Source organism: Zootoca vivipara, chromosome 14 (genome assembly GCF_965207765.1).
Source record: "Zootoca vivipara chromosome 14, rZooViv2.hap1.1, whole genome shotgun sequence".
Classification (NCBI taxonomy): domain Eukaryota; kingdom Metazoa; phylum Chordata; class Lepidosauria; order Squamata; family Lacertidae; genus Zootoca; species Zootoca vivipara.
In genome coordinates this window covers 2,535,456-2,554,602 of record NC_142597.1, presented here as the reverse complement: position 1 = coordinate 2,554,602, position 19,147 = coordinate 2,535,456, and the positions used below count along the sequence as shown (strand labels likewise).

At 44.2% G+C, this 19,147-nt stretch overlaps 1 protein-coding gene across 3 annotated transcripts in view; it reads right to left on the bottom strand.

The window, feature by feature from the left end:
- Positions 1-19,147, bottom strand: part of BMP1 (bone morphogenetic protein 1) — a 132,500-nt gene that overhangs the window by 74,878 nt on the left and 38,475 nt on the right. For 2 of the 3 annotated variants that reach the window (XM_035138994.3, XM_035138993.3), the window contains one exon: positions 2,598-2,699. In XM_035138994.3, the coding sequence (XP_034994885.1) occupies positions 2,598-2,699 (102 nt within the window). Of the gene's footprint in view, positions 1-1,553; positions 1,645-2,597; positions 2,700-19,147 lie in introns of those variants that run through there. The other variant, XM_088657724.1, reaches the window with a different exon arrangement.

Here is a 19,147-nt window from a genome sequence, read left to right as displayed (position 1 = left end):
GGGAAGTCAATCCTTGCCCAAAGCTTCTTGATTATCCCTGCTTCTGCCACCACCACCACCAAGTCTCTCAGTAATTTATCAGATAGCTAGGGACATCACAACTCTTACCACACAAATTGAATCCTATGCATTTTCTTAAACCACTCTTTGTCCAAAAATGCTGACTCCTTGGTCTGTCTTATAAAGCCCTTTCCCATTTTTGTAGGTTAGGTATTTACTGTGGTCTTCAGGAGAACAGCCATGGAAAACCGAGGTGGCAGGTTGGTTGCTATTCTTAAACTGTTTTGCCTGCTGTCATGTAAAGAAAGCAGGCCATTGCATCTTTTTCTAGTGGATGGTATTAAGGGTATTAAGGCAGCTGCAAGACATGGCGAGTTTATTCAGATGCAATGCATATTTGACTGTGAAAAAGCAGCTCCACCCCCAAGCTTTGGCTGGGTTTGTTAATGCAAGAGCAGAAGAAGTGCAAGGATTTATGCCAAGATCTTTATCTCCAAATTGTCTGGAATGCTCTCTATCAGTCAAGCTGCCGCCACAGCCTATAGAAAGCCTGTGACCTGGCAGGAGATCCTACCCCAAAGGCCCAGTGATCTGACAAGGAGATACTCACAGCTAGGATTAGTCCATGCCACACATGAGCAAGGAGTACCCAATGCCTCCCTGCACACCTCACAACATGAACCAGGTCCTTTTCACTGCCCCTTTGCCGTGAAAAGTGGGGCTGGGTGATGGGGGGCTGTGTGCCACATTTGGCCAAAACTAAAAAACAAGCCCCAATACCTGAATAGCCTATGTTTTAAGTGGGCAATTTTGTTGGAATTAAATTATGTTGCTGCCTATATAACATCCTCCAGTCTTTCATCCCTTTCTCTTGCGGAGATTATCCCACAGTTAAACAAATGTCACTGCCAAGGAGATTTCATTTAAAAAACCACCCTGGGCAATAAATCTCCCAGTCATTCCCTCTCTGCTAAAGAAATGCAGACAGTGACATGGGTGTTCTGGAGGATGGCTGAGAGGCAGACCCATGTGAACCCAGTTACCTTTGTCCTGTGCCTGATGGACCTGGATCCTGTCAATATTAGCCATGGACCTCTTCCAGGCTCTCCCAAAGTAACAGCAGCTGAGCTAACAGTGATCTCCTGACCCTTGACTTTCAGCAGAAGCCTGATGAATATAATGCAATCCTATAACACTTTGTTTATCTTTACTGCACTGACTTTCCTCATCTCCATTCAGTCTCATTTTGGAAATCCTTTAGCTAAGATTAGAGTGAAAACTTCGCAAAATGAGTCTACAGAATGGAAGAAACAGAAATCGGGTTTAGAAATGGAGTATCACAAAGCACATCCCAGCTGTCAATTACTGAATTCACAGGAAAGGCCTCCTGAGTTCTGCCTTCTGGAAAAAGGGCTAGTTTGCACAATCAGCAGAATCAAGTAGCAAAGTTTTTTTCTGGACTGTCCTCAAAAGAAAATGAATTAGATATCATTTGCAAAATAGGTTTTAACACAACAAAAACAAAACTGTATTTTCCATCCTGTGCAACTCACCTGTTGCAAGTGTAGCAGATACATTTTTGAAATACATGTGGTGAGACTATAGAAAACTTTAGAAATTCTTTCACGATGGTTCAGAAATAATCTGCGTAATGAAAATTGCACAGTCCAGTTCAGTTACAATTCTGCTATATCTAGAAATTCTGGTTAAATTTGAAATACAAATAAGCAGGGTTAATCTGGGCCCTGCTAGGCCTATATGGTCATCCTACTCAGCAGCTGTTTTATGCACACAGTAGGGCAGCCTACTAATGGGTCAACATGTAGGACACACTATGCCACTGGGGTCTGTTTTGTAGAAGTGGCTGGGACCATTGTGCATATATTTGTTGCTTTCAATAGGACTCATGGGGACCATGCGGCCTAAACAGATCTGAAGGCATCAGTTGTGGAAGTGTGCCAAAGTTCCCTGCATGGGTGTGGAGAAGGGGAATCTTCAACACACCATGAACAAAATGCCCTGTAACAATTTGCAATGGTTTTTGGAGAGTGTGGTGAGTCACTCCTTTGCTTAACAATATAAAATGTTAATATGCAAGCTAGCAGACGATAATTGACAGTAACTGGTGGGTGTAAGCTGCCCAGAGTGGCTGGAAAAACCCAGCCAGTTGGGCAGGGCATCATCATCATCATCATGTGGGTGGGAGGTGGGGGTCCATCACCTCCTCTTCCTCGCTTGAACAGTCAGTAACCCTGAGGCAAGATGCCTACTTCAATGGGCAATTACCAGTTCACAGAGTTTTCAGTCAGTTCTGAAACCGTTATAATGACCGTAAACATTACTATTATTTTTGAAAAGCTAAAGAACCAGACTGAGAATAGCTAAAAACTGCAAAGTGAGAACTGAAGCAAAACTGTACAAGTGATGAGTAATCCAAGCCAGTACTGAGAATCTACCCCTGGCCGTGTGTCAAGACGTGCTATCCAAGTTCCAGTACAAGAGGTCTGCTCATTTGCTCCCAGAAACACGGAAGTCACAGGTTTGTCTCTGTGTGGGCATTGTCTGAGTCCCTGTTGTATGGAGATGTGCAACTGTACCTGAGGAGTTCGTGGCAGTTCTCTCAATGGTATGCTGTGTGAGATCCACCTGGAACATCTTGAGGTCTTCTTCGTCCAAGGCAATGTCTCCTAAAAAGGCAACTGTGGGGGGGTGGAGAGAGAGAGAACTTGTGAGGAAGAAGTTCAGTTCTGATTGCTTTGTTTAGACCTTGAAGGATTTTTTTTTTAATGGATGGGAAAGCAAGACACATTCACCTGCTTTGCATGTGATTTGTGTGAGAAACACCCTGGTCGCCAAGGGGAAGGGGGGAAGAGGTCCAGTATGGGGAAGCAGGAAACAAAAGACCTCAAATGCACATTAGAAACAGTTTATTGAGGCAAAGACAATGTGTTTTTCAGTTTCTTTTTCTAGTGTAACTGAGGTTATGTACACACTGGACTGTTAATGTGCTGATGGATTTCACAGATCTGGAAAAGCTCAGTCAGTAGAGCATGCGACTCTTAATCTCAGGGTTGTGGGTTCAAAGTCCATGTTGGGCAAAAGATTTCCTGCACTCCAGTGGGCTGGACTAGATGACTCTCATGGTCCCTTCCAACTCTACAATTCTATGATCCCAGATTTGCACAAACCTGCCCTATATATAGTGTGTCATTGGAAGCATGAGGTCTGTTGTGGCTGTGCATCTTTAACTTTTTAAAAAAATGAAATACAAGTTTCCAGTATACCAGACTTGCACAAAAAACACAAAAGTAATTAAAAGGGAGTGTTTTGTTCCAAATCACACTTGCATGAAAGGCTATCTCTTCCTTTCCTCCCCATTTCCTTTCCTGCCTCCTGTACCTGCAAGGGCAACTTTTATTTTTAATATAGCTCTTTGGTGCAAGAGCAATTCTGAGCCAAATAGAAAGGGTTTGGTTGTCTTAATTTGTATAGTTCATCTATGTTGAAGATCTGTTCTTTTCATTTGCACTTTTGTGCATGTTCAACCACACAAGCACTTTCAACTGAATACTTTCTCATTGTTTCACATTCACACTAGTGCTCAATGTTTAATGGGGTGTATTTGTACTGTGTGTCCCCTCAGCTAGTACTTCTCCATCCTCCCTCAATTCCAGAAAGCTGAGCTCCATTGTCAGCATGGGCACAGGTATTTGTTTACCTGTGTACACAGCCAATATGTTTAATTTGTTGAGATTGGAATTTTTCAATATATCAGACTTGCAGAAAACAGCAGAAGCCCACTGAAGAGCACCTTGCCAAAAACTCAGCCTTGAAGACTTTTGTCTTGTTCTCTGATTTTACTTTTTAATCTTGCTAATTCAGCATATTCCATCAATTTCCATTCCCTTTCGTAGATACTGCATCCTCCTGTCATTTGGGGGCATAGTACTCTCACTGCCGTAGTTGCATATGGAAACAAATTCCTTTGATTTGGTCCATCTGATCCAGTTATTCCTAAGAGAAAATCTTCTGGTCTTTTGGGGAGAGTCCTCTTCAAAAAACATTTCATTTCATTATGTATCATAAAACCCACTGACAAATACCCCTTCCTTTTGGTCCATGTGGGAACCAATGACACGGCAAGCCATAGCCTCCAGAAGATGAGAAGTGATTTTGAGGCTCTGGGCAGGAAGTTGAAGCAATTAAATGCACAAATTGTCATCTCATCTGTCCTCCCAGTTGAACGACATGGCGCTGGGAGAGAGGGAAAAATAGGGGAAGTGAACAACTGGCTTCGCAAATGGTGCAAACATGAACAGTTTGGATTCTTAGATCACGGTCTGCAGTTTCTTGAAGATGGACTTCTGGCAAGTGATGGGCTGCACCTCACAAAGGTTGGGAGGAATGTTTTTGCCATGAAACTCAAGAACCTCAGCAGGAGGGCTTTAAATTGACTTATGTGGGGGAGGGAGGGAGTGGTCCTGAAGGTAGGAGTCTATCAAGTGCTGAAGATGATCATCCAAATGTCAAGGACCAAATGGAGCAAACAGCACACAGACCTAGTGGTGGGAGGAAAATATCCTTAAATAAGAGACATGGGGGAATGATCAATGGTCTCCAATGTATGTATACTAATGCACAGCGCATGGGAAATAAACAAGATGAACTTGAGCTCTTGGTACAGCAAACTAAATGGTTCAGCAAACACTGAAACCTGGTGGGATGAGTCTCATGATTGGAATGTAGTAATAGAGGGATACAATCTATTTCAGAGAAATAGACCAAACAGGAAAGGAGGAAGAGTAGCGTTATATGTCAGGGATGTGTATACCTGTGAAGAGATCCAGGATTTAAAACTTCAAAGCCAAATTGAGAGTATCTGGGTCAAAATTAAGGGAGAGAAAAATAACAGTGATCTCATTGTGGGAGTTTACTATAGATCAGGCATCCCCAAACTGCGGCCCTCCAGATGTTTTGGCCTACAATTCCCATGATCCCTAGCTAACAGGACCAGTGGTCAGGGAAGATGGGAATTGTAGTCCAAAACATCTGGAGGGCCGAAGTTTGGGGATGTCTGCTGTAGATCCCCAAGCCAAACTGAGGACACAGATGAAGCCTTCCTGGAACAGATGGCCAACCATTCAAGAGGAAGTGAGATAGTAGTAATGGGGGATTTCAACTATCCTGATATTTGTTGGATGTCAAACTCAGCCAAGAGCATAAGGTCGAACAGATTCCTCACTGGCCTTGCAGACAATTTCATTGTCCAGAAAGTGGGAGAAGCAACAAGAGGATCAGCCATTTTAGATCTGGTCCTAACCAATAGTGATGACCTGGTTAGTGGGGTAGAAGTGGCAGGATCATTAGGTGGGAGTGACCATGCTCTTCTGGAGTTTATTATTCAGCGGAAAGGAGCAACCAAGAATACTAAGACTCAAATCCTAGACTTTAAGAAAGCCGACTTCAGAAAACTTAGGGAAACGCTGGGTGAGATCCCATGGACAGAAATACTAAAAGGAAATGGAGTTCATGATGGTTGGGAGTTTGTTAAAAGGGGGATTGTGGCGAATTTGAAACTGTTATGTTATGTTTTTGTTTTGCAACCGACCTAACGAAGGGTTAACCCAGACTCCTGGTTAACTGGCAGCGACATTCCATGGGAGGCGTGGCCTGCATGGGGTTTAAATGAAAAGGGGAACAGTTATGTCAGTTGGCGGTTGGGGTTTTTTTGTGTGGGAGCTTGGGTGGTTGTGGAGAAGGTAGACTTTAGAGTAGATGAAGTAGTGCAGTGGTTCCCAACTGGTGGTCCGCGGACCCCCAGGGGTCCGCGAGCTATGCCAGAGGGGTCCGCAAGACTGGGACTTCTGGCGAGGCAAGATGGCGGCGGGCATGCTGGCGCGGAGCTCCTAAAGTCGGCCAACGTGCCAGCGCCGCCAAATCAGCCCCCAGAGGCGCCGAAGGGGCGCCGAATGGGCACCAAATGGCTGGTGTCTGGCTGAACGCGGCAGCCAGGAGCTTCATGTGAGGCGGCAAAAGCTTCCTCTCCTCTTCTTGCAGAACCAGCGAGACTCCTGCCTAGAGTGGCAGCCTGCTGCCACTCTAGGCAGGAGTCTCACTGATTCTGCCTCAAGAGAAGGAGAGGAGAGGAAGCTCAATGGCCACGCGCCCTCGCTGCGTCGCTCCAGGTGCCGATGCGGCGGTTGGGGCTGCTCCTCCTGCTGTTGGCCGTGCTGTGGGGCGGGGAAGCGCTCCCAGCTCAGGGGGTCCTGAGGCCACTGGCGGCGGTGCTGTCGTCCGAAACCCGCCTGCCAAGGAGCTCCACGCTCGGCAGGGCCTTCGCCCTCGCCCGCCCCAGCTCCACCCTCTCCGCTCCCTTCCCAGGCGCCGAGGCCATGGTGACTCCCTGGGTGTCGCGGGGTCTCCAAGCTCTGCTCGCTCACCCTCCACCTCCTTCCCGTCGCTCTAGCTTCTGGCTAGCGGTGCCCGGCGGCGTCCGCCTCGGCAGCAGCAGCAGCTTGGGCGCAGCGGCACTCGCCAGTTCCCTGGTGCACACTGGAGGCTTCGTGGGAGGCTGCTGGGTGCAAGCGGTGGGTGCCTTCCCCGTGCGGGATCTGGCCAGCGGTGCAGAGCTGAGCCGGGTAGCGGACAGCGGGGCGGCGGAAGTGCAGGCCGCGGTGAGAGCCTCATCAAACCTAAATCCGGCCCTGATATGAAGGGTGGGTTTTTTTGTTCTTTGTTTTTCATAAAACCCTGCCCGTCCGGCTGCCGCGTCCGGATCCCATCCCCCCCAAAGGCCAGTAACTCTGTGAAACAGGGGGGCGGGCACCAGAGGGACCTTTGCACCATGGCACCGGATGGGCTTAAGACGGCCCTGCCCCCAAACAAGCAGAAAGCCACCCAAACCGCAGCCGCTGCTGCGTGGGAGCCGAACCCTTCCCCCGCGCCGGATCGGCGTCATTAAATTTTTTCCAAAAATAAATTAGGAGAGTTGAAAACATCTCGTAAAACAATTGCCAAACACTGTGGTGCAAATGTAAATGAAAATGCAACCCTTGCGTCTTACAAGGTGGCTCAGCTTGTTGCTAAATGTGGGAAAATAATGGACTCAAAGGACAGATTTAACTCATCTCATTAAGAACTGAAAATTAAAACTAACTGTATACTGATGGAGTACTCTGTTGTAACTAAAAAGACTCTTAATTTGGCTCTCACTTTTTAATTTTAGGATTAGGAATTAATGGGGGTCCTTGTCACAATAGCAGCTCAATGAGGGGTCCTCGAGAAAATTTTGTTGGGAACCCCTGAAGTAGTGGATAGGTATTCTGTTATTTGATTACCAAGAACGTTACCTGTGAAGTTAAGTTTGTACCAATGTTACCAGAAAGCAACCATTAAGATTCAAGCCAATAAATATCCATCTTTAAAGTGTCACATTAGTAATCGTCTATTTCATTTTCCAGCTAAGGTACCCAGGAACCCAGGTGGTGGGGAACTCTTTTAAACTGTCAAAACTGCCTTTTAGAGGAGAAAGGTTAGTTTGTGGCTGAGAGTGCACCAAGAAAGGGGGGGGCTAGAGGAGGAGACAGGTTCTGAGTGATAATAAAGTTACCTCAGGAAGGAGGCTAGCTTTACAGTAAGGGAGTTTCTAGTGAAGGGAAACCCTTATCTGAGCGCACATAGGAACAGTCTCATTTATAGCCCCAAGTCTATATAGGTACCTGGTCACGTTTAGGCTGGAAGAGGACTCTCTTTTATTTTTGAAAACCCACAAGTGCAGAGGGTTTAAAGAAAGGCTAGAGGGATAAGGGGGAGGTTTGATTTACCTCAGAAATCCCTATTAGTGCTTTTAATAATTGAGAGGTCAGAGTTATAAGACTGAAAGTGAGAGGGACTTTCGTCGCAGGGATATTAAAAGCACAACTTCAGGCAATACCAATGAGACGGAAACATGGAAGGTGCCTAAAGAAGCCAGGGTGGCTATCTAAAGAACTTTTAGATGAATTAAGATTTAAAAGGGATATGTACAAAAAATGGAGAAAGGGGGAATTCAAACAAATAGCCAGCACATGTAGAAACAAAGTCAGAAAAGCTAAAGCACAGAATGAACTTGCTAGAGAGGTTAAAAGCAACAAAAAGGGCTTTTATGGGTATGTCCGTAGCAAAAGGAAGAACAAAGAAACAGTGGGGTCAGTTAGAAGAGAAGATGGTGAAATGCGAACAGGGGACAGAGAAAGGGCAGAACTCCTCAATGCCTTCTTTGCCTCAGTCTTCTCCAAAAAAGAAAACAATGCCCGACCTGAAGAATATGAAGCAGATGATTCAGCAGGGGAAACACAATCCAGAATAAGTAAAGAGGTAGTACAAGAATACTTGGCTAGTTTAGATGTATTCAAGTCTCCAGGGCCAGATGAACTACATCCAAGAGTATTAAAAGAACTGGCAGAGGTGATTTCAGAACCACTGGCAGTTATCTTTGAAAATTCCTGGAGAACAGGCGAAGTCCCAGCAGACTGGAGGAGGGCAAATGTTGTCCCTAATTTCAAAAAGGGGGAAAGAGAGGACCCAAACAATTACTGCCCAGTCAGCCTGACATCAATACCAGGAAAGATTCTAGAGCAGATCATTAAGCAAACAGTCTGTGAGCACCTAGAAAGAAACTCTGTGATCACTAAAAGTCAGCATGGGTTTCTGAAAAATAAGTCATGTCAGACTAATCTGATCTCATTTTTTGACAGAATTACAAGCCTGGTAGATGAAGGGAACGCTGTGGATGTAGCCTATCTTGATTTCAGCAAGGCCTTTGACAAGGTGCTCCATGATATTCTTGTAAAGAAGCTGGTAAAATGCGGGCTAGACAATGCTACCATTCAGTGGATTTGTAACTGGCTGACTGACCGAACCCAAAGGGTGCTCATCAATGGCTCCTTGTCATCCTGGAGAGAAGTGACTAGTGGGGTGCCACAGGGTTCTGTCTTGGGCCCAGTCTTATTCAACATCTTTATCAATGACTTGGATGATGGGCTTGAGGGCATCCTGATCAAGTTTGCAGATGACACCAAATTGGGAGGGGTGGCTAATACCCCAGAGGACAGGATTACACTTCAAAATGACCTTAACAGATTAGACAACTGGGCCAAAGCAAACGATGAATTTTAACAAGGAGAAATGTAAAGTACTACACTTGGGCAAAAAATAAAATAAAAAATGAAAGCCACAAATACAGGATGGGTGACACCTGGCTTGAGAGCAGTACATGTGAAAAGGATCTAGGAGTCTTGGTAGACCACAAACTTGACATGAGTCAACAGTGTGATGCAGCAGCTAAAAAAGCCAATGCAATTCTGGGCTGCATCAAAAGGAGTATAGCATCTAGATCAAGGGAAGTAATAGTACCACTGTATTCTGCTCTGATCATACCTCACCTGGAGTACTGTGTCCAGTTCTGGGCACCACAGTTCAAGAAGGATACTGACAAGCTGGAACGTGTCCAGAAGAGGGCAACCAAAATGGTCAAAGGCTTGGAAACAATGCCTTATGAGGAACGGCTTAGGGAGCTGGGTATGTTTAGCCTGGAGAAGAGAAGGTTAAGGGGTGATATGATAGCCATGTTCAAATATATAAAAGGATATCATATAGAGGAGGGTGAAAGGTTGTTTTCTGTTGCTCCAGAGAAGCGGACACGGAGCAATGGATTAAAACTACAAGAAAGAAGATTCCACCTAAACATTAGGAAGAACTTCCTGACAGTAAGAGCTGTTCAGCAGTGGAATTTGCTGCCAAGGAGTGTGGTGGAGTCTCCTTCTTTGGAGGTCTTTAAGCAGAGGCTTGACAGGCATATGTCAAGAATGTTTTGATGGTGTTTCCTGCTTGGCAGGGGGTTGGACTGGATGGCCCTGGTGGTCTCTTCCAACTCTATGATTTTATGATTCTATGTATCATCTCCCAAAGTCCCTTAGCTACTCTGCAAGTCCACCACATATGGTAAAATGTACCTCACTTTCTTTTTCTTTTTTCTTCTTAGTTAATAAGGATGTTTGATCTTGGCAGCAAATTGTAATATACAAACACTGATAAAAGACAACAGGAAGCATCTACTAGCATGCAGACTGAGCAGTGCAAACAGTGTACTGTACATGCAAGTCAGGAGCAGAATGTAACAGCTGTAAACTGGTCAGACTTTAATTCCTCCAAGACCCTTGCAAAGTTCCCGAATGTTGCAATCTGTTTCTGTCTTTTGCTTGAAGCAGCATCTAATAACTCTCCATGCTACTTTTGGATAAGAGAATTCCAAAATAAAGCCTGAAGAAATATATTAATAATATCTTTGTCCCGTTAATAGAAATGTGATATAGCTTCAAAAGAAGAGCACCAAAAACCTTCATTAACTGAACTGGCTTTTTTTGCAGCTGTATCACATTTGTGGCTCAGGCATCCTGTGATCAACCAGGATCTGCAGATCTCATTCCTCCTTCTGCTCCTCCCAGCCCAGCAGTCTCCAACCAGTAAGAAAAAGATGCATTATTCATCCCCAAATGCATGACCTTACAGTTTATACTACTGCATTCCGTTTCATTCAATTTCTGTGACTCTAGTTCATGAGGTCATCTGCTTTTCCTTGCAGAATTCCTAGATCTTTAGTGTATTAAAATATTTTCTAAACTTTGTGTTTCCAGATTTCATCAACACACTTCTACTTCCATCCACAGACTGTTTGCTAAAAAGTAAATATAGTAGTCCTGGGACCAGTCCCTACTGGACTTAGATTAGTTAATTCTTTCCGACTTTAAAACTTGCTTATAGCACAAACCTCTGTCATTTTACCTTTAGTTAGTTTCTGTAGGGCCTGGATCTCATTTCCCTGTTTAAATAGTAACATTAATGTCGTATGGTATAAAATGCTTTACTGAAATCCAGGTATATTGTACGTATCAATTACAACTCCTCTCTGTCCAGTGAATATAAAAAAGGATGAAACCATGATCTTGTGTCCTGCATCTTCAAGGAAACCACAATACTATATGTCACATTAGGTAGTTTTTTTTATTCCTTTAGTATTTATTTCAGAGACTTGCTTCAAGGAATATAGTTTAAGTCCTGTACGTTTGGGGAGGGGTCTATAGTGTTGGGATCTTGACCAAAGTCCAGGCCTTTCCCCTGAATTCTAAAAAGCACTTTAAAAAAGACAACTACTACTTACAGAGAAATAAATGAAGGCACACTTGTTGCTTAAGAATTGTACTAGCTTTATTTTAAACCTGCTGTCTAATAATACTGCTTCCAATTGTTCTCTAGGGCAGTGTGCTATGGCCACTGGCAATGGTGAGTTCTACCCCAGAGTTCTACCCTAGTTTCAACTGCTGGGTGCTCTGGTGGGTTGGTTTTTCAATGGATAACTAAGCCATCCAATCATTTGTGTCTTGCCCTCTTCAAAGAAATTCAGGGCAGCAGACATGTACCTTGTACTCTCACAACAATCCTGCAACCTGAGAAGGTATCTGAACTCACTTCTCCCTAGATCAGAGCTTTCCAACCTTTTCATGTTGGTGACATTCTTTTTAGGCACGAATCATTTTGTGACACAGTAATTCAGTTGCACTAGCAAACCGTAGGTTAAAGCAGCGTTTCTCAACCACTGTTCCGTGGCACACTAGTGTGCCGCGAGACGCTGGCTGGTGTGCCGCGACGTGCGGCGACGAGAAGGGCGATTTGCATTGTCACGTGCCTGGCGGCCGCCAATACTGGGCACTGACCCGCCGGAAAGCAATATTTGGCAAGTGTTTCTTACAGTCATAATTATAATATAGGGCGGCACAGAGTTAAATTTTTTAACCTTTTTAATGGTGGTGTGCCTCGTGATTTTTTTCACGGAACAAGTGTGCTGTGGCCCAAAAAAGGTTGAGAAACACTGGGTTAAAGTAACCCCTTTCCAGCTCCGGGAGGAACGTTTGCATGACACACCTACACACTGCAGCCAATGCACTAATGTGCTGCAACACACAGTTTGGAAAGCTCTGCCCCAGATTAAGACCACTTGCTACAGAACACATTGACCAGGTTTGCTTTTCGCCCACCACCTCCATATTAAGATGGATCTATTTTTTTAAAAAAAAATTATAACTTTATTGAGATTAAGATAAATACACAAGCACACAAAAAGATACAAAGAAACAGACATGAAAAGAGAAGATAAAAGAAAAGAAAAGAAAAATGATAATAATAATAATAATAATAATAATGAATTACAGTTCAAATAATAAATAAAGTAATGACATAAAAATTCGTTTCATAACATAAATCGCATCAGAAATAAAAGCAAATCTATGCTCAAATGTATAAGTTTAGATGTAAATAACTTATAACTTTATTGAGATTAAGATAAATACACAAGCACACAAAAAGATACAAAGAAACAGACATGAAAAGAGAAGATAAAAGAAAAGAAAAATGATAATAATAATAATAATAATGAATTACAGTTCAAATAATAAATAAATTAAGTCATGACATAAAAATTCGTTTCATAACATAAATCGCATCAGAAATAAAAGCAAATCTATGCTCAAATGTATAAGTTTAGATGTAAATAATCCCAATCACTAATTCCTATATCTTCTTGTGGTACTTATATTTATCAGCAATAATTTCACAATCCGTAGTTCTCTATATACTCAATATATTCATATATATACATCCTTTGTCTATACACCGACTTCCGCTTGTCATTTTCCCCGGGTTAACAGCTTCATATTAAGATGGATCTAATGGAGCTTCAGTTTCAGGTTTCTGTGACTGCACAACAACTTCTAAATCTTATTTCCACAACCCAAAGAGCTTCTCAAAAATAAAAATCAATGCTGATATTTTCTTTAGTTTTTCCCCAATGTAGACATTCCAGATTATGAATGCTACCCTTGAGCAATATCATCAGGGATGCAAGGAATGTAGACAATTATAGCTCAAGGTCCCTTTATGTAGGGGTTTCATCTCAAAGACTGTGATGGATTGGCTTTATCATCAGAAAAACAAACCAGGGTGGGTGGAGTAGCTAATCTAGGATAATACAGTATTTGCTCTCTCCTTTTGAGAGCTCGGTTCTTCCAAACCTCAGGATGAGGTGAGGAATAAAACTTTCACTTCAGCAAAGCTACACCTTCAAAAGAATGCCATTCCCATCCTTCTCATCTACCTTTATATGAGAGCACAATGCATGAAGGGGAGGCAGCTGCCATGACTGAGAGTGTCTGAGTACCCCCATCAGCTCACCAGCTCTGCTGGCAGCTACAATGTTTGAACATCTGGCTCCCAGAAAGACTGCTGCATGTCTTGGAGATCTTTTTTTTAATTACCATACTACACAAATTGTTTTAACCTTGAACTTCTTTTGCAAATTCCCTTTTTAGTACACCCTCCTATTTTTCTCTCTGCACACATATGCTGCTGAGCCGATCTGAGCTCATACAGCCAAGGGATACTCAAATAACCTCCTATTCATTTGCCACACAAAGTATCAAAACCATATGGTCTAGCAGAAACGGATAACAAGCCCTGCTCCCTGGGAGAGAACCTGGACTCAGTTCCCTCCTCCCATAGCCCCATTCAGGGACACTTCCCCACTCTAGGCAATTAATACCAGAGGACTCAAAGTTCAGAGTGTGTATGTTATGCAAAGGTCCACATTCTGCAATAAGCAACATTGAATTTTGTAATTGAAATAACACAGTCCCATTTGCTCCCCCCCCAATCTACAAGTTGTGTCATTTTAAGACTTGAAGCATGTCTGTGTAACTCGGGGGGGGGGCAATCTCCCAGCCCTGCACTGGAGGAGGCTGCAGGTGAGCCTGATGCTCACAGGTGCAATTCCCTACACTTAAAACCTCTTAACTCTCCCTTGGCAACTGAGGGTGAAACAGGACTCCTTAACTAATCCAGCTGGGGCTGCCAGCTGCTTGTTTCAAAAATATTTAATATCTACAAAAGCATGTTTGCATGCTTTATTCTGCTAATTTTCTCTTTCAAAGAATTTTACCTAATAAGATATTCCCAAACATAGCACCCATGCAGACAGATGCAGGAAAGGAATCTGTAAGGCCTAATCCAAAGAGGGTGGCGCATGGATGCCATAATGGATAAAGGAGTGTGTCATGTTCTATGTGTTAGAAGTGCATATCGAAAAAGCATGCTATGTCTCCACACAAGCATCCTGGGGACAGCTTTAAATTCCTTGAGGGAACAAAGAGACAACCACCAGCTGGAAGTTTGCATACATCAAAATCATACAATGGGAATAAAGGCTATGTGGCAAAGCAATCCTGGAATGTGACACATGAGATCCTTGGCGCACAGAATGGAAACAACTACAGTCAGTGAGTGAAAGCAGGCGAAAGAGGCCTCTTGGTGCCCAGCTCCCAGAATGGACCAAGTGCATCCCAAATTCATAGCGATTTGTTGGAAGCAGCACAGCTTCCACTCAGGATCTCCACGACCTTCCCCCTCCTTTTATGACCCAGCTTGGTGACCCCTGGAGTGACGGCCCCATGACAAAAGGGTGGCACCTTATTCCAACATGTGGGGCAAATAACGCAATTGCCAAATGCAAAGAATGTACCAGCGGGTTCGTCTTTATTAGTTCCACCTTTGTAACCGTATCTCAACATCCACCTATCACCTTGTGCAGCTTCTTGAAGGACATTTTAAAAGACATCTTTAAAATCCTTTTTAGCACCTAGGCTTATTTCCTCCATCCCCAGGAAGTTGTATGAGATGCCTATTTGACACTGCAATTCCCACTGCAGAGCACATTAAAGACAGGATGCATCTGAATCACACTCCCTAACTCTCAAACACAGCTGCTTCCAGGTTGGAAAGACCTGGCTATTGGACAGGGTCAGGCTGGGCTCAAAACACTTCCAGGCCCTCTGATTAGCTCAGGGGACTCATCTCCTGGGGGTTCTGTTGAGCAAGCACACGAAAATTAACAGAGCACTAGTGGAGTGTCATTTTTCATACAACAGGATAGTCAGACCATACAAAATAGGCTTGCTTATTGTTTATTTAATTACTTATTTCGCCAAGGAGACTCAAGGTAGCTAACAAACAGTATTAAAGCTGGAATAAAAACAAAAGCCTGAAGATACATGGAAATAAAATTACAGTATCTAACCTGTTTAACAAATGACAGCAGCACAAAAGTAACACAGAACTGAGCAAGCAAGAATTACACAATTAACCAAGAGCCTTCTTTAAAAGCCAGGTCTTTGCCAACTGCCTGAAGCAATAAAGTGGAGAAGTGCCCCCCTCTGACCCCAGCCTTGCCTCTTGAGTTTGAGGGGTTTGGAGCAGCACCCCAGCTCCTTCTTGCAAAGGAACATAGAGAAGATGCCAGCTCTTAAGGTGCCATCTAAAGGTAAAGACCACCTTGAAACGAGCCTGAAAACTAATAGGGAGTAAATGAAAATACTGTAAAGCTGGAGTTATAAAATCCGAATACCAATGCCCCTCAGCAATCTGGTTGCAGAATATTGTGCTAAATGAAGCTCCCAAACACTTGTCAAGGGCTGCCTCACATAGAACATATTAATCTAGGTCTGCCGTTGTCAGGAGGGGCTGTAGAGAGTGTACCAACCAGAGCTGGAAAAAGACACCCTTTGCCATTGAATTCACCTGCATATCCAACAGAAACGCCAAAAGAAGGAGTATTCCCAAACAAGGTACAGTGCCTGATCTTTCAAGAGGAGTGCAACCCCATCCACAACCAGCTACAAACACAACTCTGAGTCACATGGTCCACCTACCAATGATCCTTCCATGTTGGCAGGATTAAGTTCCAGTGTACTGCACCCCAGCCAGTCCTTTGCAGCTATCAAATAGAAGTTTAGCCTTTCAACTGCCTTCTTAGAACCCAAATCTCTATATAACTTCACCAGAAGAGAAAGGGGGACAAGATGGAGCCTTGTGAAACTCCATTGGGAAAGGCCATTGAGAAAACCAGCAGTCCCCCAGAGCATTTTCTAGAGCAGGCACCCCCAAACTTCGGCCCTCCAGATGTTTTGGACTACAATCCCCATCATCCCTGACCACTGGTCCTGTTAGCTAGGGATCATGGGAGTTGTAGGGCAAAACATCTGGAGGGCCGCAGTTTGGGGATGCCTGGTCTAGAGCCTCTCTCTCAGGAATGAATGGACAGTTCAACACCATGCCCCCAGTTCCCATCCCTTCAACATGACCCAGAAGGACACCTTTGTCTATGGTATCAAACCAGCAGGGTGACACTTCCCCTACCATCTACTAGCACAGATCACGACTAGAGCAGGCCAAAATCCAAACTGTGGCCCATGCACACTCCCCAAATGGGTATTAGACATGGAGTGATAGATAGGCAAGTCTGAGAGGTGCAAAGAAAACAGGCCATATCATTGCCTCTTAAGATGGAGGGTGTGAAGCCCTCTCTAAGCAATGTGTTTCTTACTTCTACAGGCTGTGCGCATAAGCCTGACTATTGATTTTATCAGCTAGGACGGGCAAAGATCAAGACCACAGGCCATTGAACGTACTTCTCCAAAGGTTTTATCCACTTCCTCAGGGCCAACCAGCTGAAATGTATCCAGTAAAAAAGGACAAACTTATTCCCTATTTTCCTATGGAGCCTCTATTGACAAACAGCAGCCCAGGTCAGGGCAGATTCAAGTTACTTTATCTGCAAAGAGCTTTGCAAACAAAGTGCTTTGCAAAGCAAGTTTCTGTGGCCTCATATAACTCTTTTTGATGACCATGAAGTTTAAACGATCCTTCACAATATAAAATAGCTCTGCTGTATATCACTGAGCAGATACAGGGTAATGATGGAGGGTAATCTTTGTCACCATCATTGCCACGGAATACTTTCAAGAATGAGCTCTTAACTGTGTTCTCTCACTCAGTCCAAATCTTCCTCCACTATCATTGTAGCCTCCCCCCCCTCTCATTTATTGAGCTTCTAGGTCCTCAGTAAACAATGGGTGGGTGGGGGTGCTTGTGGTTCCACCAGAGGGAAAAGGGTGCTTAGGACTTATTGTGCCAATTGCCTGAGTCACTTCTGTGTTCCACAGACTGGCCAGAGCACTGGTGGAACTGCCAAGCCATGGCAGTTGGGAAATACCCGAGCCATCAGGAATCTCTTTGAATCCATCAGTCTCCAGGGGATTAGATTTCCCTTAATTGGCACCCCAAACCTGTAGAGTTGGACAGCTGACCAGAACCTAACTTTATCAGGCAATGACCTCACCATGACAACATTGAGCTCCCCACACCTTCAGTTCATGGCCACCATGCCCTAAGCAAATGTCCTGCACAATGAGAAGGTCCAGATACTGCTTGAGTTGCCATTAAGGCCATGAAGTCCCGATATCTTTCACATGAAGACTGAAGTCACAGGACAACAAAGCTGCCAGAGACTACCTCTACCAGTTCAGGCATGGAAACTGTTAAAAAGCAGGGTAGGTAGTACAGTAGCAAAATTCCTATCTTGGTCTGAAGGCATCCAAACCCAGTAGATTGCAGGCCAGGACCAGGGGCAAGGGAGACAACCGGCAATGGCAATGCTGCCCCCCTGCTCGCTGGGCCCAACCAGAAAGATAAAAAACATATCCACACTGACTCAATGGTTCAAAACAAGCCAGTGTGATCATCCAGGAGTAAAGCTGAGGTAATAGCAGATTTCCCTTTCACTAACCTGGAATTCAAAAGAGCCACTGGAGAACTGACATGGCAGAGGGATGAGTGAATCCCCCCGAGATGTCTCTATGCTTCTCATCTGGATCCAGATGGGGGTTGGTGGCAGTTATTGGAGCCCTCGTAAAGTTTACTCCAAGTTTGCAGAGAGGTAGTTGTTGCCCACAGGTCATGCCCAGCTTTGACAGTGAGCCTGAGAACATTTGTCTGTAGCCATTTTGGCGGGGCTGCTGCATGTGTGAACAGGTCCCTTGCTCAATAGACTTCAAAGCATTCGTAAGCCCAGTGGAGAGAGTAGCTAAATTAAAGAGGATACTTTGGGAAAGACTCAACAACAGTTCCCAGAATCCCTAAACTGCAGGCTTGACATTGTAACCTCCCCCCCCCCTCGCAGCTTGTCATTGTGAACTAATTAGGGACTGATTTATCACAACTCTGGTAAGTCAGTCAAGCCAGCTTCATAACCCAATGTTTGAAACTGGTTTGCTTTGCAACTGACCAGAGTTTGTGACAAACTAAGATCACACCACTCATTACAAGCAGAGATGAGGGGAAAATAACAATAATTCTGGCAAAATCCTTCTTCTAGCTGTGTCAGAGGCAGCGGCGAGGAAGTCAAGAGCCTGAGGTTCTGCTTAGGTTTGTTCCAGCTTGTACATGTTTTAGCATTAGGTACAAACCCAGCCAGATTATACTTGCCAAAAGTCTCTTTTGTGTGTGTTTGCAGCAGTTGACTAACACAGCTATCCCTGAATTTACCAGAGCAGGAGATCTGAACATGGTCAAGTAAGGATAGGGACAGAGCAGATAAGGCTACAGCAGGATGGAAAAATATTGATATCTGCATCCTGTGAAATAGGACCACAACAGTGGCTAGAGAAAGTGTATCATAACCCACAGCAAGGAAGCATCTAATGAACTTGCCATATTGTTCCTGAAAAGCTTGGGAGCCCAGGCTCCCCGAAACAGTGCCTTGTTCTGCTCAGACCAGCCCTTTTACTGAAGTTGTTGTCACTCGGCAGAGGTACATCTTACCCCAAGGAAGGTCCTGTCTTATCTACTGCCACATTGTGAAGCAACCTTCTACAGTGTGCAAATGTTTTGCCAGCTGGTAAAAACATACCTGTTCACACAAACATTCTTGGGCACTGATCCGCACTACCAGCTCTACTGAATTTTGGATAGCTGACTGTTTCCCTGATTGGTCTGTAAATGATTTTAAACAAACAAACAAGCAAGCAAGCAAGCAAATGTTGGCCAGACAGAAGGAGAGAGCAATCAGTTTTTCTGTGATTTCACTCATGTGGAACTGGCATCTGGTGCAGAATTTGGATCCTCATAATTAGCAGGTTTCCAGTCCTCATGGCTCTGGAGAAACACTTGAGGATTCGCAGACTGTCTCCACTAAAGGTTGGAACTTTTTTGCAATGAGTGGAATATT